Here is a 22828-nt window from a genome sequence, read left to right on the forward strand (position 1 = left end):
CACGCTCAGTCAATAAACTCATTTTTATTGATTAGATGTAATCAAACGGTGGTCTTCTGTTTCTGATCATATTCGATTTATCCTGTATCAGTTTTGTAAAGTTTTCAATATTGTCATGATCTTGATGTCCTGTCTTGTCTTTAGTTGTCATGTTTTCAAAGTGTTTCCCTGTGTCCAAGTGTTTCTGATTTTTATATTTAGTCTTTGTCTTGTTGTCAGTGTTTCCCTTGTGTGCTTTAATATTTCATAGTCTGGTATTTACGTTAGTCTTTGGTGTTTCCTGTTTTATTTTATATATCTGGTTTTGGTGTTGTCAGTGTTGTGTTTTACTTGTTCTTGTCCTCAGTTTCTGGTCTTGTGCTCTTTGTTCCTTGTTTCCCTCCTGTCTGATGACCTGATGTGTCTCACCTGTGTCTTGTTAACTCCACCCCCTGTTCAGTATATAATGTCTGCCTTCCCCTCATTCTGTGCCAGTTCGTCTTGTATTTTTGTCTCTATGTCGTCTTGTTCCCAGTGTCTGCGTTCCAGCATTTTTCTGTCTTGACTCTTGGAATCTGAACCTGTTAGTGTTTGACTCCCGTGTACCAAACCCTGCGTACAGTTAAAATGGATTTTTGAAACTGCCTTTTACCCTGGAGTCGTGCGTTTGGGTCTCTTCCTCTGATCCGTGACAAATATCATATATAATGTTGTTCATTAGTTTGGTAGCAAATGTTAGCGGCTGATTGATTATACTTTCATCTGGTATGGAGAGGTGTTTTTGAGTCTTAATATATGTCAGTTGTTAATTGATTGATGTAGAGCAGCTGTGATTAATTTTTCTGTGTAGATATCAAAAGGAACTGGTTTTCTGGCTTCATTTTATTAATCTGCTGTTTTAGTGCATAATATATTGAAGTTAGCTTTCTACATGTGTATGATGTATTCAATGTACAGTATGTATCTCTCTATTTGAACTTATTATGAATGAATGTGTAATGTATGATTGTAAACGCAGAGCCGTTGACAGTTTGCTCAGAGGGGAGATGCTTGACTCCACACACGACCTGTTGATTGTACTTTTATCTGTTGAATACAGAATACAAGAACTACAAGCAAGATCTACAAGCAAGAAACACCACAACACACCGCAGAACGTACACATGGGTCACACGTGTCTAGAATGGATCTCCTGGAACATGGACTGATGCTGTGGCAGCGCCAGAAGAACAGCTCCCCAGTCAACCCCTGAAAAGTTCAATTCATGGGAGAGGCTGGGAATGATCCTTGAAGGTAGTTAAAACATTTTTGTTTTGAAAATTTTATTTATCTTTTTTTTTTCCCACAAAGCATGAAACAGAATTTGAGACAAGATCAGTGATGCAAAACAACAGAGAAAAACAAAACAAAAAAAAGACAGGTACAAAAGATACTGCAGACATAGACACTGCTGCATATGATGCAACTCAGCGTTATGATGCACATCATGCAACTTAATAAGAAAGAGAACTAATCAGAATCAGATTTATTTGTCATTGATACAGGTACAAGTACAACAAAATTGCTTTGGTCAAAGAGGACCGATCTGCAGCGATACTTCGCGCTGACCTGGCTTCATCTCGGAACCTTTGGAGAGGGAGGGGGAGGGCGTGTTACAGGTAGGATGCAGGGGGAGGGGGGGCATAAAAAACACTACTTCCATGCTATGCCTGTAGAGGGAGGCACAGATTGAATGCAGGGAAAAAACATTGCCCTTAACACAAACATACAGTAGCAGAGTGTGTAAGGGTGGGAGGGAAGACGGTGTGTGCAGGGAGCGTGGGTCATATGTTTGTGTGTGCGTGTGCCTGGACTCCCCGGGCTCGCTCAGGTCAGAATGTTCTCACTCGCGATAGCCGGCAAAAAACACTGCGTATGCTGCGGAGACAACCTCGGTGTCTCTCAGAGTTAGCTGATAACATTGCGAAAACACAGTCTCACTCAGTGGAGACGTCCTTGGCCTTGGCTCCTCCGGCAGAAACAACAGGTGCATGTGGGGGTGGGGAGGGGGGTTGGAATGGGTAGATCCATCACGTACCCAGCAGCGTTCGTTCCGTCCGGGCAGGTGGACTCCCCCGGTCCAGTTGATCTTGTAGAAAAGATTTTGTCAATTGCGTTGAGAGACCAGCTTATTAATTTCATGTTAGCTAAATTCCGGAGAGACAGAGAGAAGAAACACTCCAGTATCAGACGAGACAGAAGCAATGGGAACACACACAAGGATGAGATAAGATAAGATAAGAAAAGATAAGATTTTTCTTATCTTAAACAGGGCTCATTTCCACGACTTAGAGTTCAACCTTGACAGCCCAAGTTTTTCACTTTGTCAGGTATTTTCCGACTGTGCTCCACCTCCGATCAAAACACTCCCTTTTCATCTGTAATGATGCCATCATCTTTTTCCATGAGATAAACTTGTCTCAATCTTTGCTTCCATTCAGCCACATTCGCTGGTTTAACATTCTTCCATGTTGCTGTTTTATTTTTCTTGGCAACCGATAATAAAATATTTAGAATATATCTTCTGTCAGCAGTGAAAATATCGTCCGGTATAACACCAAGTAGGTTGAACTGAACCTTTCATGGAATTTCACTTTTCATAATTTTCTCCTCTTTAATATTTTTCCAGTGTTTTGAAATAACAGTCCCAGAGTGTGTGCATAAGATCACCTGTTTTACTGCCTTATCTTCAGCAGAGCGATCTGTAACACAACTTCAAATTGATATCGACTTTCCAGTTGAATTGTGTCCACTGCTGACTGTTGATATCTTGATGGGTGTTGTTGAACATTTGATCCCAATATTTGTGTTCTATAATTATATTAGTTTCCAGTTCCCACTTTTCTTTGATATTATCAGTATTCTCTCTACCATCTGACTCAAGTCTTTTATAGAGATGGGAAACATATTTACCTGATGGAAGTGGTTTTTCTGGCATGTTAATAAAATATTGTTCTATTCTGTTTGGATTTTTACTAATTTGTTCTTTTTCTTTAAGATTTATAATGTAGTGGCTCATTTACAAATATCTGTAGAAGTCATGAGAGGGAAGGCCAAATTGTTCCTGAAGTTGGTAAAAAGGATTTTAAGTGAACGTCTTTGAATAATTGATTAGACTTAGACTTAGACTAAACTAAACTTAATTGGTTTATTAATCAGTTCTAATGTTTTTTCACTCCATAATGTCCCGAGACATGATTGCTAGCATAGAGACTGGGCTGTTTGAGGGAGAGGATGGCAGGGGGAAAATGCCTAAATACTTCTTAAATGACTCTAGTTCTTACAAGAATGGTGTCACAATTTCCTTTTGACTGGAAACCTAGAAAACAGCACCAAAGATGATGTTCATGACCTGGAGTTTACATCACTGATCAAGGTGGTATGTTACTATACAAATGATGAATCCTCTGAACGATGCTCTCTGATGGATTGACTTGATGCGGTGCTGCAGATCCTGGCTGTTCCTTTGAATACCATTTATCTGAGTCTGTGGTGAGGACTGAACGTGTCACATCCACTGTTATCTGAGCCAGTCGACTTTGATATCTTCTTCTGACACAGTTAGTGGCCACTCCTGTGGGCGGCAGAATCTGTCCTGGAGGAAGCCAATCATATGGTTTCTCCAGACTCAGCGCTGTTAAGGAGTGAGCGTGTGAATTCCCCTGTTGTCTGAGCCAGTCGAGTGTGATTTCTTCTACTGGCCCAGTTAGTAGCAACTTACTGGGCGGCAGTTATGTCTGGGAGGATGCCAATAGTATGGCTTCTTCAGACTGATGGCTGTTGGGGAGGGAGTGTGTGAACTCCCCTGTTGTCTGACCCAGTCAACTCTGATATCTTCTCCTTGCACAGTTCATGGCCACTCCCCCGGGTGGCAGTATCTGTCTGGGAGGACGCCAATAGTATGGTGTCTCCAGAGCGTGTGAACTCCACTGTTGTCTGAGCCAATCGAGTTTGATATCTTCTATTGGAACAGATAGTGGCCATTCTGCTGTGGGAGTGTCTGTCTGGGAGGCAACAGTAGCATGGTTTCTACAGAGTGTGTGAACTCCACTGTTGTCTAAGCCAATCGAGTTTGATATCTTCTACAGAAACAGATAGTGGCCACTCCTGTCGGGGGCAGAATCTGTCCTGGAGGAAGCCAATCGTATGGTTTCTCCAGACTCAGTGCTGTTAAGGAGTGAGCGTGTGAACTCCACTGTTGTCCGAGCCAGTCGACACTGATATCTTCTACTGGCAGAGTTAAAGGCCACTCCCCCGGGTGGCAGTGTCTGTCTTGGAGGACGCCAATAGTATGGTTTCTGCAGACTAATTGCTGTTCAGCAGTGAGCGTGTGAACTCCACTGTTGTCTGAGCCAATCGAGTTTGATATCATCTACTGACACAGTTAGTGGCAACTCCCTGGGCGGCAGTTATGTCTGGGAGGACGCCAGTAGTATGGTTTCTTCAGACTGATTGCTCTAAAGGACGGAGCGTGTGAACTCCACTGTTGTCTGAGCCAGTCCAGTTTGATATCTTCGACTGGAACAGATAGTGGCCACTCCTGTGGGCGGCAGAATCTGTCCTGGAGGAAGCCAATGATATGGTTTCTCCAGAATAAGTGCTGTTAAGGAGGGAGCGTGTGAACTCCACTGTTGTCTGAGCCAATGGAGTTTGATATCTTCTACAGAAACAGATATTGGCCACTCCTGTGGGCGGCAGAATCTGTCCTGGAGAAAGCCAATCGTATGGTTTCTCCAGACTCTGTGCTGTAAAGGAGGGCGCGTGTGAACTCTACTGTTGTCTGAGCCAGTCGAGTTTGATATCTTCTACAGACAGTTAGTGGCAACTCCCCGGGCGTCAGCTATGTGTGGGAGGACGCCAATAGTATGATTTCTCAAGACTCATTGCTGTTAAGGAGGGAGCGTGTGAACTCCACTGTTGTCTGAGCCATTCAAGTTTGATATCTTCTCCTTGCACAGTTCATGGCCACTCCCCTGTGTGGCAGTATCTGTCTGGGAGGACGCCAATAGTATGGTTTCTCCAGAGCGTGTGAACTCCACTGTTGTCTGAGCCAATCGAGTTTGATATCTTCTATTGGAACAGATAGTGGCCATTCTGCTGTGGGAGTGTCTGTCTGGGAGGCAACAGTAGCATGGTTTCTACAGAGTGTGTGAACTCCACTGTTGTCTAAGCCAATCGAGTTTGATATCTTCTACAGAAACAGATAGTGGCCACTCCTGTCGGGGGCAGAATCTGTCCTGGAGGAAGCCAATCGTATGGTTTCTCCAGACTCAGTGCTGTTAAGGAGTGAGCGTGTGAACTCCACTGTTGTCCTAGCCAGTCGACACTGATATCTTCTACTGGCAGAGTTAAAGGCCACTCCCCCGGGTGGCAGTGTCTGTCTTGGAGGACGCCAATAGTATGGTTTCTGCAGACTAATTGCTGTTCAGCAGTGAGCGTGTGAACTCCACTGTTGTCTGAGCCAATCGAGTTTGATATCATCTACTGACACAGTTAGTGGCAACTCCCTGGGCGGCAGTTATGTCTGGGAGGACGCCAGTAGTATGGTTTCTTCAGACTGATTGCTCTAAAGGACGGAGCGTGTGAACTCCACTGTTTTCTGAGCCAGTCCAGTTTGATATCTTCGACTGGAACAGATAGTGGCCACTCCTGTGGGCAGCAGAATCTGTCCTGGAGGAAGCCAATGATATGGTTTCTCCAGAATAAGTGCTGTTAAGGAGGGAGCGTGTGAACTCCACTGTTGTCTGAGCCAATGGAGTTTGATATCTTCTACAGAAACAGATATTGGCCACTCCTGTGGGCGGCAGAATCTGTCCTGGAGAAAGCCAATCGTATGGTTTCTCCAGACTCTGTGCTGTAAAGGAGGGCGCGTGTGAACTCTACTGTTGTCTGAGCCAGTCGAGTTTGATATGTTCTCCTTGCACAATTCATGGCCACTCTCCTGAGTGGCAGTATCTGTCTGGGAGGACGCCAATAGTATGGTTTCTCCAGAGCGTGTGAACTCCACTGTTGTCTGAGCCAATCGAGTTTGATATCTTCTATTGGAACAGTTAGTGGCCATTCTGCTGTGGGAGTGTCTGTCTGGGAGAACGCCAATAGTATGGTTTCTGCAGACTAATTGCTGTTCAGCAGTGAGCGTGTGAACTCCACTGTTGTCCGAGCCAATCGAGTTTGATATCTTCTATTGGAACAGTTAGTGGCCATTCTGCTGTGGGAGTGTCTGTCTGGGAGAACGCCAATAGTATGGTTTCTGCAGACTAATTGCTGTTCAGCAGTGAGCGTGTGAACTCCACTGTTGTCCGAGCCAATCGAGTTTGATATCATCTACTGACACAGTTAGTGGCAACTCCCTGGGCGGCAGTTATGTCTGGGAGGAAGCCAATGTGGTTTCTCCAGAATGATTGCTGTTAAGAAGGGAGCATGTGAACTCCACTGTTTTCTGAGTCAGTCGACTTTGACATCTTTTACTGGCACAGTTAGTGGCCACTCCAGTGGGCGGCAGCATCTCTCTGGAAAAATGCCAATCGTATAGTTTCTCCAGACTCAGTGCTGTAAAGGAGTGAGCGTGTGAACTCCACTGTTGTCTGAGCCAGTCGAGTTTGATATCTTCTACAGACAGTTAGTGGCAACTCCCCGGGCGTCAGCTATGTGTGGGAGGACGCCAATAGTATGATTTCTCAAGACTCATTGCTGTTAAGGAGGGAGCGTGTGAACTCCACTGTTGTCTGAGCCATTCAAGTTTGATATCTTCTCCTTGCACAGTTCATGGCCACTCCCCTGTGTGGCAGTATCTGTCTGGGAGGACGCCAATAGTATGGTTTCTCCAGAGCGTGTGAACTCCACTGTTGTCTGAGCCAATGGAGTTTGATATCTTCTACAGAAACAGATATTGGCCACTCCTGTGGGCGGCAGAATCTGTCCTGGAGGAAGCCAATTGTATGGTTTCTCCAGAATAAGTGCTGTTAAGGAGGGAGCGTGTGAACTCCACTGTTGTCTGAGCCAGTCGACTTTGATATCTTCTACTGAAACAGTTAGTGGCAACTCCCTGGGCGGCAGTTATGTCTGGGAGGATGCCAATAGTATGGTTTCTCCAGAATGATTGCTGTTAAAGAGGGAGCGTGTGAACTCCACTGTTTTCTGAGCCAATCGAGTTTGATATCTTCGACTGGAACAGATAGTGGCCACTCCTGTGGGCGGCAGAATCTGTCCTGGAGGAAGCCAATGATATGGTTTCTTAAGAATAAGTGCTGTTAAGGAGGGGGTGTGTGAACTCCATTGTTGTCTGAGCTAGTCGACTTTGATATCTTCTACAGAAACAGATATTGGCCACTCCTGTGGGCGGCAGAATCTGTCCTGGAGGAAGCCAATCGTATGGTTTCTCCAGAATAAGTGCTGTTAAGGAGTGATCGTGTGAACTCCACTTTTGTCTGAGCCAGTCGAGTGTGATTTCTTCTGCTGGCCCAGTTAGTAGCAACTTACTGGGCGGCAGTTATGTCTGGGAGGACGCCAATAGTATGGTTTCTCCAGAGCGTGTGAACTCCACTGTTGTCTGAGCCAGTCGAGTTTGATATCTTCTCCTTGCACAGTTCATGGCCACTCCCCCAGGTGGCAGTATCTGTCTGGGAGGACGCCAATAGTATGGTTTCTCCAGAGCGTGTGAACTCCACTGTTGTCTGAGCCAATGGAGTTTGATATCTTCTACAGAAACAGATATTGGCCACTCCTGTGAGCGGCAGAATCTGTCCTGGAGGAAGCCAATCGTATGGTTTCTCCAGAATAAGTGCTGTTAAGGAGGGACCGTGTGAACTCCCCTGTTGTCTGAGCCAGTCGACTTTGATATCTTCTACTGAAACAGTTAGTGGCAACTCCCTGGGCGGCAGTTATGTCTGGGAGGATGCCAATAGTATGGTTTCTCCAGAATGATTGCTGTTAAAGAGGGAGCGTGTGAACTCCACTGTTTTCTGAGCCAGTCGACTTTGATATCTTTTACTGGCACAGTTAGTGGCCACCCTAGTGGGCGGCAGCATCTCTCTGGGAAGATGCCAATAGTATGGTTTCTCCAGACTGGTGGCTGTTAGGGAGGGAGTGTGTGAACTCCACTGTTGTCTGAGCCAATCCAGTTTGATATCTTCGACTGGAACAGATAGTGGCCACTCCTGTGGGCGGCAGAATCTGTCCTGGAGGAAGCCAATGATATGGTTTCTTAAGAATAAGTGCTGTTAAGGAGGGGGGGTGTGAACTCCATTGTTGTCTGAGCTAGTCGACTTTGATATCTTCTACAGAAACAGATATTGGCCACTCCTGTGGGCGGCAGAATCTGTCCTGGAGGAAGCCAATCGTATGGTTTCTCCAGAATAAGTGCTGTTAAGGAGTGAGCGTGTGAACTCCACTTTTGTCTGAGCCAGTCGAGTGTGATTTCTTCTGCTGGCCCAGTTAGTAGCAACTTAACGGGCGGCAGTTATGTCTGGGAGGACGCCAATTGTATGGTTTCTTCAGACTGATTGCTCTAAAGGACGGCGCGTGTGAACTCCACTGTTGTCTGAGCCAGTCGAGTTTGATATCTTCTCCTTGCACAGTTCATGGCCACTCCCCCGGGTGGCAGTATCTGTCTGGGAGGACGCCAATAGTATGGTTTCTCCAGAGCGTGTGAACTCCACTGTTGTCTGAGCCAATCGAGTTTGATATCTTGTACTGGCACAGTTTGTGGCTCCTCCTGTGGGCAGCAGAATCTGTCTGGGAGGACTCCAATAGTATGGTTTCTCCTGTCTGATTTCTGTTAAGGCGGGACCGTGTGAACTCCACTGTTGTCTGAGCCAGTCGACTTTGATATCTTCTACTGACACAGTTAGTGGCAACTCCCTGGGTGGAAGCATCTGTCTGGGAGGACGCCAAAAGTATGGTTTCTCCTCAACTACTCCAGTTTTGTTAGTTTATAACACACTACGTGTTTGTCCACACACATGTCCACAGCGTACAGTTGATCCGCACAGCAGCCATGTTGGATTCTATCTCGTTCATTTCGGACAACTCCGACTTTCGGAATATTAAATGTGGAACTTGGAATTTCACACGTCCCAGTTCAACTCGAATGAAGCACAAGTACTCGAGTTGAAATCAAAGCAAATAGCCAATCATATTTTAGGATTTTGGGGTGGCCAATCAAATTTCAAGGGTGGTGCGTGCCACCCTTGAAATAAAGAGCCCAGGACTCACACTAGGTCATCAATGACCGGGCAATGTACTGGAATTCACAGGTTCTCTTCCCCCTTACAAAGAATGCACGTCGGTTGAATGAACAAGAATAAGAAAAAGCATCAAAGTGAAGGTGTAAAAAGGATGAAGGAGATGACCAGAGATTAATTACCAGTAGCCATCAACTTTTAAGTCCTCCTAAATGACTATTTTTATTCCTAAGACTCATAACACACCATAGGTGGACAAATCTTTGGACCCAAACCTTGCAAAGAACCCGAACACTGTCATAGAAGTAGCGCCACTCATCGGGACAGAAACTGACCTTCACCGTGTAGGAAAGACCCGGAATGAGTCGATACTTGAAAAAAATAACAACAGTTAGAACACGGCTGAACAGCTTGGAAAAAAAACCCAGAGTGGTTTTCTGGTCAGCAGTTTGCAATGAAAAGAAGTACCTTTTTTGTGTATGATGTTTTGAAGTGCTTCGTTTGTGTTGGAATGATATGAATATCCATGACTTCAGATGAGATGTTCATTATTTTCTGAGAAAAAGAAAACAGAGAAATGAACTGAAAGTTTTTTAAAGGTTTGTAAAAGTACCGACTGGCTCTGAATATAGCGACTGATCAAGAGGCTGCTGAAAGTGGCTATGAAGCTCGGAGTGAACTCTGAGCGCTTTCTGAGGCCACATTTACAGTCAAGACACCAGTCATTTTAATTCAACCCTCTCTTTCCTAGACTCTGTAAACTTGACCCTTGACCCCGACACAGCCCACAGACGTCTGGTTCTCTCTGAAGGCGACACAAAAGCTCCTCTTCAAGGGGCGGCGCAGCCTTGCCTCGACACACCGCAGCATTTCGACGGCTGGACCCAGGTGATGTGCCCGAGCCCGCTGTACGACCAGCGCTCTTACTGGGAGGTGGAGTGGAGAGGACGGGGCTCTTCCATCGGCGTAGCGTACGGGGCGTTGAGCAGGAAGGGCTCAGATGCAAGATCCGTGCTCGGCTACAACGCCCAGTCCTGGACCATGGAGCTGTCGGACACCTGCTGCTCTGCCATGCACGACAACGAGAAGAAGGACATACCGGTCATCTACTCCCCCCACCTGGGGATCTACCTGGACCTGTCTGTGGGGACGCTGGCGTTCTACTGCGTGGCGGAAAACATGACACACCTTCACACATTCCGCGCTAACTTCACCCAGCCGCTTTTCGCCGCATTTGGGGTCGGCAGTGGAGTTGGCGTCGGTCTGGATTTTGCCCTCGGACAGTTCAGCTCCAGCTCTGACAGCATCAAGATCTGTCCAATGTGAAGGTCTACATCATCGAAATGTTTGTCAGTGGGTCGACCGCTCATGTCCAGATTAAATAAAAATAAAAGGAAATATTTGGAAGATCTTTTCTTTGATTTTTTTATTATCTTACAGGTATGAGTTGTCCCTAAAAAATACTTGTTAGCAAAGTCGTGAAATCGATTTTAATTCTGTCAATTTCTCCAAAGAATTGTCGGCAACATATTCACGAGTTACAATAAGCAAATGTAGCTAAAAGGCTCAGATTATGAGCTATGAAAATTTGACACTTAGTGTCTGTGTGTTAGCATACTGACGTTATTGTGAAGTTCAGTGTCTCAACAATCAAAGCTGTAGACTCAGATTTGTTTTGAACTGGTGTGGCATTACTGGCTAACTGGGACACTGACTGATGCAGAGGTGAGCTGATGAGTAATGTGCGAATGAAGTAGATGAACAAAGTTTTGTGCCAAAAAAAAAAAAAGCTACGAAAAACAAATTTAAATTGATTCTTGGATTAAACATAAGTCCCGCCTCCGATAGGCAAATGACAAAACAAAGTTTCGACCAATCAGATTTCTGGATACGGCCATGCCCATCATATTCTCAGCTCAGAAAATATACCATTAAGTTGATCATTCAGTTAACACCCAGCTGTGTCACTTAATAAAAGAACAGAAAACAGTCAACGTTTAAGTGTGATGAAGGCTCTCATCCTGCAGCACTGTCCCTGCTTCACATGCTTTACACTTATTCCAAATGTTGTCCACTTGTTAGGTTTTTATAAATCACTATGAATCATTTCTGATGCTGAAACTCAGAGAGCGCTCACTTTGAGGTGGAAATAAAATGTTTGATGAGCGAAAAAGTCAGGATGTAAAGATGAATCGTGACAAAACCATTCAAAGGTGTCGAGGTTCACATCCATGCTCTGAAAAATGACTCTCAATGACACGGAGAACTTCAGCAGCTGCAGAGACAGATTTCCAATTCAAGGATGTGCCGTCGTCTTTTAAATCAGAGCTGTGGAAGCGTTTCATTGTCTCCTAAATGATTTCTGGCTGAACAAACAGAACTTCAAACGCTGCTTCGTCGCACAGATTCAGAGCTTCCCTGCTTTAGTTTGACCAAAGGAGCGTGAAAAACTAACATGGAGAGTTACGGCAGTTTGTGCAAGTTCATCTTGGTCTTAAACGGCTATTTCTTAAACTTGCTCTCTGGTCCCTACGTTTGAATCCCAGAGCTCAAACTAGACTCTCTCAGGTCGTCATGGAAACCATATTTGAAGCTTTAAAACACCCTGACCAATCACATCAGAGGGAAAATGGTTTGTTTGTTTTTAAACACAAACCAAGAGTTTGGAGTCTTTTCTAGAACAGAATCCTCAATTGAGACCTAAAAGGAAAGCTAAGGTCATAAAGCGCCCAGAGTTCACTCCAATTCATAACCACTTTGAGCAGCCTCTCGATCAGCATTAACATATAATCCATCCAGCAAATCCACCTCTTGTGCCTGGCTCACGTTTTATACCTTTAATATTATTGTCTTGAGTGGTGGCTTGGCTTAAAGCTTCAATAAAGATGGCTGACAGTAAGGGGCTTATTGGGCCTCCCCTCTGTCTAACTGACATGACTTTGATATGGCTCCGTTCACTTTGATTCTTGCACTTCTGAAGTGCTTGAATAGTCTGAATGAAGGTCTGCTGAAATCCAAAATGTTCTCCTACTCTTTAAAGAAAGTCCCAGTTGAGCCGATCGAAGGCTTTTACCGCATCAAGACTCAACAATACTGCCTGGAGTTTATTCTCATCGATATGTTCAATGAAATGTTGGGTGAATATTATGATGATAGTATGGTGATAATAAAACTGAATGAACTGAAGAATACACAGAGTATGTGTCTCTTTCTTTGTTTTTCAAGGACTGAGAACCGTAGCCAACCCAAATGTTTGTGTAGCGTTACAGCCCGAGTAGAGACCCAGCTGTGTTAGTTCACTGATTTCACATACACAGGTACATGTGGAAAGGGCCACTCTTTTTGCAACATACTTAAATGACACAGATGTTTGGTCAGAGGTCGGTCAATGATGACTCACGCTCCGTCAATAAACTCATTTTTATTGTTTAGATGTAATCAAACGGTGGTCTTCTGTTTCTGATCATATTCGATTGATCCTGTATCAGTTTTGTAAAGTTTTCAATATTGTCATGATCTTGATGTCCTGTCTTGTCTTTAGTTGTCATGTTTTCAAAGTGTTTCCCTGTGTCCAAGTGTTTCTGATTGTTATATTTAGTCTTTGTCTTGTTGTCAGTGTTTCCCTTGTGTGCTTTAATATTTCATAGTCTGGTATTTACGTTAGTCTTTGGTGTTTCCTGTTTTATTTTATATATCTGGTTTTGGTGTTGTCAGTGTTGTGTTTTACTTGTTCTTGTCCTCAGTTTCTGGTCTTGTGCTCTTTGTTCCTTGTTTCCCTCCTGTCTGATGACCTGATGTGTCTCACCTGTGTCTTGTTAACTCCACCCCCTGTTCAGTATATAATGTCTGCCTTCCCCTCATTCTGTGCCAGTTCCTCTTGTATTTTTGTCTCTATGTCGTCTTGTTCCCAGTGTCTGCGTTCCAGCATGTTTCTGTCTTGACTTTTGGAATCTGAACCTGTTAGTGTTTGACTCCCGTGTACCGAACCCTGCGTACAGTTAAAATGGATTTTTGAAACTGCCTTTTGCCCTGGAGTCGTGCGTTTGGGTCTCTTCCTCTGATCCGTGACAAATATCATATATAATGTTGTTCATTAGTTTGGTAGCAAATGTTAGCGGCTGATTGATGATACTTTTATCTGGTATGGAGAGGTGTTTTTCAGTCTTAATATATGTCAGTTGTTAATTGATTGATGTAGAGCAGCTGTGATTAATTTTTCTGTGTAGATATCAAAAGGAACTGGTTTTCTGGCTTCATATTATTAATCTGCTGTTTTCGTAAATAATATATTGAAGTTAGTTTTCTAAATATGTGTATGATGATGTATTTAATGTACATGTATCTCTCTATTTGAACTTATTATGAATGAATGTGTAATGTATGATTGTAAACGCAGAGCCGTTGACAGTTTGCTCAGAGGGGAGATGCTTGACTCCACACACGACCTGTTGATTGTACTTTTATCTGTTGAATACAGAATACAAGAACTACAAGCTGTCTCCTGAGACTTTGCTGAAACAGCAGAACACAACGCAGAACGTCCACACGGGTCACACGTGTCTAGAATGGATCTCCTGGACTGATGCTGTGAAGAAGAACAGCTCCCCAGTCAACCCCTGAAAGGTTCAATTCATGGGAGAGAAAGAGAAAGTTTTTCACTTTGTCAGGTGTTTTCCGACTGTGCTCCACCTCCAATCAAAACGCTCCCTTTTCATCTGTAATGATGCCGTCATTTTTTCCATGAGATAAACTTGTCTCAATCTTTGCTTCCATTCAGCCACATTCGCTGGTTTAACATTCTTCCATGTTGCTGTTTTATTTTTCTTGGCGACCAATAATAAAATATTCACAATATATCTTCTGTCAGCAGTGAAAATATCGTCCGGTATAGCACCAAGTAGGTTGAACTGAACCTTTCATGGAATTTCACTTTTCATAATTTTGTCCTCTTTAATATTTTTCCAGTGTTTTGAAATAACAGTCCCAGAGTGTGTGCATAAGATCACCTGTTTTACTGCATTGTCTCCAGCAGAGGGCAGCAGAGAATGTGTCTGCTTTTTATTCTCACTGTTTCTTTTTCTAACTGCAGAAACAAACACATGTTCATTTAATGGAAACAATCAAACAGAAATAACAGTGGTATAAAAGTATTCAACAAGAGAAGAGGAAACAGGCTGATGGCCTCTTTTATTTATTGAGCGCTGTAGTTTCCACTCATTTTAATGTGCTGGATCTGAGTCTTTCACTTTCTTCTTCATTTCCTCCAGGTTGAAGAAACATCACACTCATCATCTCACACTGAACAAATTCTCAACAGGACCTGTAAATGATGACAACAAAGACAACACAGCATGTTTGTATTTCACTGTGTTATACTTGTAACCACGACTTAGTGTGACATGTTTTAAATGCATATTAAAGCAGGACTACAGCAACATCTACAGCTGGGTTCAGAGGAGCATGCTGAGGAAAACAAACACTGTTGTATGTGGCAACAAGGTGAAATCATTTCTCCTCTTTAGTCTTTATATAATCCTCTTCAGGTGTAGAGAGGCATCAAACGTTTCAAGTTCAAGTCAATAGTTTAGTTTCAGTCAATGTGTTTTCTGTTTAGTGAGTCACTTAGATAGTCTGGGGTCCATATATCTTGATGTGGTTCATGTCTGATCTGGAGTCCCACTGGAGAAACAGGTGCAGACTGGATCCTCCACCTTGCAGCTGCTGTGATGGCCGCTTTGCTTTGTGGTTGGAATCAACCACAGAAAACAACAACAACCGGAGAGCGGTCATAAAACCACTGAAAAGTGGTCCTCCTTAATCCTGCTGCAACCAAAAATCTTTACCCTCCTTTTGGATAACTTTCACATCGATTTGAAGAAGAATATTCAAGTTGTGTCTGATCTATTTCATGCTATCTGCACGGACTCCGCTCCTTCTCTGTCCCTTCCTCTCTGCCCCTCACAGCCTGTTTTTTCTTCTGTCTGTGAGAGGTGCAGACTCTCCCTCTCAAACAGGAGGTCAGCGACACCTAGTGGACATTTTGACAAACTGAATTATTGAGCGTAACATAAACATGAGCTCCATACAGCATTAAAATAGTATCTGTTATATTCATGGGGCTTACATACTGTTTAAGTTCAGGTATAGAGCAAGTGTCAGCTCACATTTATTTTGACCCTGTGAGCAGTCTTGGTCTGTGGATAGATGAGACATTTCTGTCTCATGTCTGCACGTTGGATCCTTTGACATTTCCAGTCTGTTTGTTGGGACCTATATTTCCCCGACCACAGGAGAGGTCTGATAGAGTCTGCTCTTTAAAGTGTTTCCTATCCAGGACAAATGGTTTGCTCATTAATAGTTCACATGTTGTAGAAAATACACTTGAGCAGCGTGTTGACCATGATGATACAAGTTTGAGGGGGGGAAAGATTCAGCTTTATTTCTCGTCTGTCTTTAACTGAGGTTTCAGGAAGGTGAAGAAAAAGAGGACGTGATCACATCGGGGGAAACTACATTTACACAGCGTGCACACTTATTAGGCAGCTGAGTGTTTTGTCCTCATCATGACTTCAGTGAACACTTTCTGACTCTCTAAATATCAACTTGAACGTCTATTGGATGAAATCATCTCGAGCTGATGTGAATGTTTGCGAGGAGGGAGGTTGAGGTCTAAATAATCCAAAGCTCGTCTCGATGTTTCATCAGCTCCTCCAGATGTTGTTAAAGGTCATTAGAGGTCAAACATTTGAACCTTCAGAGATGAAACTCAGAGTGTTCAGACACTCTGATGATGTTGCTGCCAAACTGTCCTGTGCAATGGACAGAATAGCAGCATGGCTGCATGACTCCAGCCTAACACTCAACATTGATTAAACAGTCTGTGTATTTTTCTAACAAAAAATGCCGTCATGAATGGCCGAACATCTCAGTAAACGGTCAAATAATAAAACATGTTGAAGAGGTTAAATATTTAGGCATCATATTGGATCCAACACTGACCTTCAAGAAGCAGGTAAAAAAACTAAATCAAACTTTAAAATACAATCTCTCAAATTTTAGGCACATCAGATGCTCACTCTCCACTGAGGCATCTATGATGTTTTTGAACTCAATGATCCTCTCCCATATCTCTGACTGTATTACATGTTGGTCTCAGGCAAACAAGTCAACATTGAAATCTGTTGAAAATGTTCATAAACAAGCTCAGAAAATATTTGAAAGAAAATCACGGCAGTGCCACCATTGTCACACACTCAATCAATACAGACTGTTAACTTTTGAACATTTCATTTGATTTTCAAATATCCGGATGGTCCACAAAATCATACACAAAGCTGCTCCCCCTCCCCTGAAAAACTTTGTCCAGCTCTGCTCAGAGACCATCTGCAGAGCCCCAAGGTCCACCACTAGGGGGGAGTGTAGAGTCCCCAAGAGAGGATCTGCATTTGGCCAGTCCTCTTTCTCATACAAAGAATGGAACAAAATCCACCATGAACTCAAAGTAAACACTGACTTCCATCTATTTTCAAAACATGTAAAAAAAAAAAAAAGGATTGTAAACAATCAATCATGCTCTCATTAATTTTATTTTTCCTGCATGTATTTCCTGTTAGAATTCAGTATTGTAACTTTAACGATGCAAACATTACTTTAAAATGAAGCCTTTGTGTGGAGTCTTAGCACATGTGTATTGTGATATGATGTGAATGTATACGTTGTATTGTATTGTGTATGTATCCTGTGGTGATCTGCCCAGGGACTGCAGAGGAACATTAGCAAACTGCTATAATCTGGTACGAAGCCTCTTTTCTCTGTGAGATCAATGATGTTGTTTGTACATGACAACTAAACTAACAAACTAAACTGAGAGAGAAGTTTACACTCTGACACACACACACACACACACACACACACACACACACACACACACACACACACACACACACACACACACACACACACACACACACACACACACACACACACACACACACACACACACACACAGCAGCTCATTTGCTGTAAGTGGAGGAGGGAGGAGCAACACGTGATCCAGACTCATGAGAGGAGGCGGGACAGTGAAAGTGAAAGTGTTCAGTGAGTTCAGACATTTTGTGGACAGAAGTGAAGAGAGAAGTAAAGAGTGAAGCAGGGTGAGTGTTTATCCACAGTTTTTATATCTTCACTTCTGTACTCTCAGTTTCCTCCTGTCAACTGAACACAGACAGTTTCTAATGACGTCACAGCTTACATTCATATGAGCTGTGTGTGTGTGTGTGTGTGTGTGTGTGTGTGTGTGTGTGTGTGTGTGTGTGTGTGTGTGTGTGTGTGTGTGTGTGTGTGTGTGTGGTCGTGTCTGTATGTTCGTGTGTCTTTAGAAAAGGACCAAAGTTACGGACATGTTATTGACTGATATCGCGAGAAGTGAGCCTGCCCATGTGATCAGTCCTGATATTCTAATGAGTGGCACGCAGTATCAACAGATAGATCGATTGATAGATACTTTATTGATCCCGAGGGAAATTCAAGCTGACGAGTGAGCTTCCGTTGTCACGTGATAACTTAATAGAAGCTGTTTGTGCCTAAATTGAAGTGTGAGTATTCATCTCTTGCATATTTGTCATCTTGTTTACTCATATGGATGTTGTTTGGTTGATATGAATGAAAGTCGGAGCCCGCGTGCTCGCGCTATGATCAGACACGTTAATGACAGCTGATAGCGTGCACGCTAATTTACGTCCCTCTGCTCACGTGACTCTGCGCGTCAGCGTGAGATGCGTCATGTTGAGTTAAAGGCACGTTCATTTATACACTTATTACGTCGTGTTTAGACAGTTGTGATTGAGCCCAAAGTGTTTAGTGTTAATTAAGTATTGTTATTTAGCTTGCCTTTCTACTACGCTAATTCGGCAACCGGATGTAGCGACTTGCCTGTATGTTTCAAAATAAAAGCATCCTGCTGGTTCCGGCAGTTAGAGGATTTCTATAACAGGAAATGCTATGTCAAGTTGTTAGCAGTAACTTAACAGGACTGAAATGTTAAAGAGACCTGTGCATTGTGTGTTTGAGTTTGTTAGTTTAAGACAGTGTGAAGAGAAATGTGATTATAACTACTGAATGGCTTTCTGTGTAAATGTATGGTTATATTTGACTGACAATATTACTTTATATAGGTGAAGTCATTTATGTTATTTATTATTGAGACTGTATTTTGTTATTCTTTCTTTTTATAGAAAACCACACACACACACACACACACACACACACACACACACACACACACACACACACACACACTCACATGCATAAGTGAAACAACCAGTTCCAACTAGCTGTATGTGCTGCTCTATTGGAAAGTAAAGAAGAGCTGAACAGTGTGAAATCTCTCTCTGCCCTTTCTTTCATCATACTCCCTGGAAACGTGGCCTTAAGTGGTGTTCTGGCCGACACCTTGGTGTGAACCTAGTGACAAACACAGAACGAGCGCCCAGCCTGACCTCTTGTTATTATCTCTACTACAGTGTGTGTGTGTGTGTGTGTGTGTGTGTGTGTGTGTGTGTGTGTGTGTCTGTACAGTCGTGTCTGTGTGTTCATGTGTCTATGGCTCAATCTCAGTTCCCTTATTTGCACCGAGTGTCCTCCGAGTTGTCTCCTCCACTTGCGTCTTAGTCACACACACACACCTACACACACACATTTCTAATCAAACACACACACACACACACACACACTGTATTATTACTAATCAAACACACACACACACACACACACACACTGTATTATTTCTAATCAAACACACACACACACACTGTATTATTACTAATCAAACACACACACACACACACTGTATTATTTCTAATCAAACACACACACACACACTGTATTATTTCTAATCAAACACACACACACACACACACTGTATTATTACTAATCAAACACACACACACACACACACACACACACACACACACTGTATTATTACTAATCAAACACACACACACACACTGTATTATTTCTAATCAAACACACACACACACACTGTATTATTTCTAATCAAACACACACACACACACACACACACACTGTATTATTACTAATCAAACACACACACACGCACTGTATTATTACTAATCAAACACACACACACTGTATTATTACTAATCAAACACACACACAAACACACACACACACACACTGTATTATTACTAATCAAACACACACACACACACACACACACACTGTATTATTACTAATCAAACACACACACGCACTGTATTATTACTAATCAAACACACACACACACACACACACACTGTATTATTTCTAATCAAACACACGCACACACACACACACTGTATTATTACTAATCAAACACACACACGCACTGTATTATTACTAATCAAACACACACACACACACACACACGCGCACTGTATTATTACTAATCAAACACACACACACACACACACACTGTATTATTACTAATCAAACACACACACACACACACTGTATTATTACTAATCAAACACACACACACACACTGTGTTATTACTAATCAAACACACACACACACACACACACTGTATTATTTCTCATCAAACACAGTTACAGTGTTTAGTGTCTTTACCTGAAGAACAACCTGCAGTCTGTTTCAAAAGGACCGTTTCTACTGACTCAAAGATTTCATTTTGAATTGTCTATAATTATTGATTATTATTAAACAGTTTGGACTGAACCTAGCCTGTTTTTAGACAACCAACTCTGTATTTTATAAACACAGATATTTATGTGTCAGGATACTGAAAATGATTGATTAGAATCTAAATGATGAAACGTTCAGAAGATAAATAAGTGAGAATATAAAACGGACTCCTCTTCATCAGACTCTTTTTAATCCCAGCTCATCACAGAGCGACTCTTTACAAACTCACTGATGTTCATCATCTGTTTAAATGTCCCACGCTCCGTTTAGACTCTTTTTAATCTCCCTCTTTTCTCCGGTATTAAACTCTGCTCATGTTGAGAAGTTTCACTGAAGTCTGATCCTGTGCAGCGTCCAATCAGTGAGTGATGTACGAGAAGGGGGCGTGTCTGTCAGTGAAAAGACTTCCGTGATGTCAGGTCTCCTCTCTCCTCGGTCATCGCTCCTCGGATCAGCCTCCTCTCTCCTCGATCCTCTCTCCTCCGTTCGCTATTAGAGCTTTGGGACGATCCTCAACATGGCGGCTTTGGAACTACTTCCTGTTCGGCCGAGGACCGAGGAGACGGCAAATAAGACACTTGGGATGTACCCAGTGATCCTCAGTCACCATGCAGGCTATGCTAGCCATGCTAACATGCTAACAGGTGGACTGAAGACGAGCCCGCTCTGGAAAGTTTCTGTCACTGAGTTCATCACTTGATCTTCAGTGATTGAAATATTTGAGTGTTGTTCTGAACATCATTGTGATTTAAATACTTTTCTTAATAAAGTTTTTTTTACAGTGAAACTCATTCTGATCAAATCCATAAGACGTTGTTGTAAGTCAATCAGCTGACTGTGTTCTTGGTTAATCAATGACTTGATGGACGTGTTTGAAGGTTGTTTTTAATCCTTTTATGATTCAAAGTCCTGCAGTGACGCCTCCTCTGATAAGATCAAACTTTATTGATGCTCGAGGATTAATTCAAATGTTTCAGCAGAACAAAGACAGAAAAGAGTTTAAATAAAAATGACAGAATTCATCAAATGACAACAAGATGATGACAGACTTTTTCACACAGTGATTCATGTCCCAGTTCCAGACTGTGCAGTGACGACATTCAGAAGATACAACTAGTTTAGTACTTCAGCTCATAGACGGATCAGAGCATGGGCAGAGAGGGGGAGGGCCCAGGACGCTGACCAATGGGAGACTTGGCCTTCACATTTACATATTTTTCTATATGAACACTTTCTGTGCTTAAATGAAAAATTGGACTAAATATGTTGTGGTTTCTCGGGGAAAGGGGCGATCGACGAGAGAGAGAGCTGCAAACCACAGTCAGCTTTTTGTTGGTACCAGTTAGGGGCGATCGACGAGAGAGAGAGAGCTATAAACCACAGTCATCTGTGTGTTGGTAGCAGTTAGGGGCGATCGAGGAGAGAGAGAGAGAGTCAGCTGGTTGTTGGTAGCAGTTTGGGGCGATCGAGGAGAGAGAGAGAGAGAGTCAGCTGGTTGTTGGTAGCAGTTTGGGGCAATCGAGGAGAGAGAGAGAGAGTCAGCTGGTTGTTGGTAGCAGTTTGGGGCGATCGAGGAGAGAGAGAGAGAGAGTCAGTTGGTTGTTGGTAGCAGTTTGGGGCGATCGAGGAGAGAGAGAGAGTCAGCTGGTTGTTGGTAGCAGTTAGGGGCGATCGAGGAGAGAGAGAGAGTCAGCTGGTTGTTGGTAGCAGTTAGGGGCGATCGAGGAGAGAGAGAGAGTCAGCTGGTTTGTAGCAGTGAGGGGCGATCGAGGAGAGAGAGAGAGAGTCAGCTGGTTGTTGGTAGCAGTGAGGGGCGATCGAGGAGAGAGAGAGAGAGTCAGCTGGTTGTTGGTAGCAGTTAGGGGCGATCGAGGAGAGAGAGAGAGAGAGTCAGCTGGTTGTTGGTAGCAGTTAGGGGCGATCGAGGAGAGAGAGAGAGAGTCAGCTGGTTGTTGGTAGCAGTTAGGGGCGATCGAGGAGAGAGAGAGAGAGTCAACCGGTTGTTGGTAGCAGTTAGGGGCGATCGAGGAGAGAGAGAGACAGTCAGCTGGTTGTTGGTAGTAGTTAGGGGCGATCGAGGAGAGAGAGAGAGAGAGCTCAGAGGAGTCAGAACATGAGGAGGCTCCACATTGACTGTTTGACCTGATCACATTATAAATGGAGCAGAATGAACAACAGGAAGTTAACGTTGGATCACTTCCTGTTTTTCTGTCAACAACCCGGGCTGGGTTAGACCATTCTGAATCCATTAATAACACAGTTTCAAAGAACACATGCTGTGAGGCTCGCCCTCTGTTATTCTGCACACACACACACACTGTATGAGTGTGTGTGTGTGTGTGTGCGTGTGTGCGTGTAATATTTGAGTGTGTAAGAGAAGCAGGTAGATGTGATGTTTGTAGACTGACAATGATGATGATGAAGGTGATGATGATGATGATGAAGGTATGTCCTCCACAGGTGAAGCTCTTTGACTGGATGTGACTCCAGCAGCTGAACTGGGTCAGTGTTGCCATAGTGACAGAGGTCAGCTCTTCCAGCAGGGGGCGCTCTGCTATGGATCAGTGTGAGGACACAGAGGAGGGAGTCCCTCCCTCTAAAACCTCTCTGTGTGAGGAACAGGAAGCTCTGAGGTGAGATCACCATCTCTAACTGTCCATGACTCTTCTCCATGTCACAGCATCCCTCCACCTTCATCACTCCATCATCATCATCATCATCATCATCAGTGTCTCAGCTGCTGCTCACAGTAACTAATAATGTAGTGTGTTTGTATCAGGATGCAGGACCAGAGAGCAGACTGTCCTGGACCCAGCTGTGTGTCCATGAAGAGTGACCGGTCTAAAGATCTTGGTCTTGAATTTAAAGATGGACGTGGTGCTGATGGAAGGTGAGAATTAAAAATCCAGTGAATGTTCTGACTCTG

General features: G+C 43.4%; 1 protein-coding gene and 1 long non-coding RNA gene across 2 annotated transcripts in view; both read left to right on the forward strand.

Annotated features, from left to right (window-relative positions):
- Positions 1-22828, forward strand: part of LOC306818935 (protein NLRC3-like) — a 112037-nt gene that overhangs the window by 70849 nt on the left and 18360 nt on the right. Inside the window, exon 4 of the mRNA XM_079336673.1 lies at positions 22682-22792. Coding sequence (XP_079192799.1) covers positions 22682-22792 — 111 coding nt within the window. The remainder of the gene's footprint in view (positions 1-22681; positions 22793-22828) is intronic.
- On the forward strand, positions 19931-22000 carry LOC306818976. Its single transcript, XR_013778439.1, has 2 exons — positions 19931-21639; positions 21677-22000. It is a non-coding gene; the product is annotated as an uncharacterized lncRNA (long non-coding RNA).

Source organism: Symphodus melops (genome assembly GCF_947650265.1).
Source record: "Symphodus melops genome assembly, chromosome: 23".
In the NCBI taxonomy this organism is placed as follows: domain Eukaryota; kingdom Metazoa; phylum Chordata; class Actinopteri; order Labriformes; family Labridae; genus Symphodus; species Symphodus melops.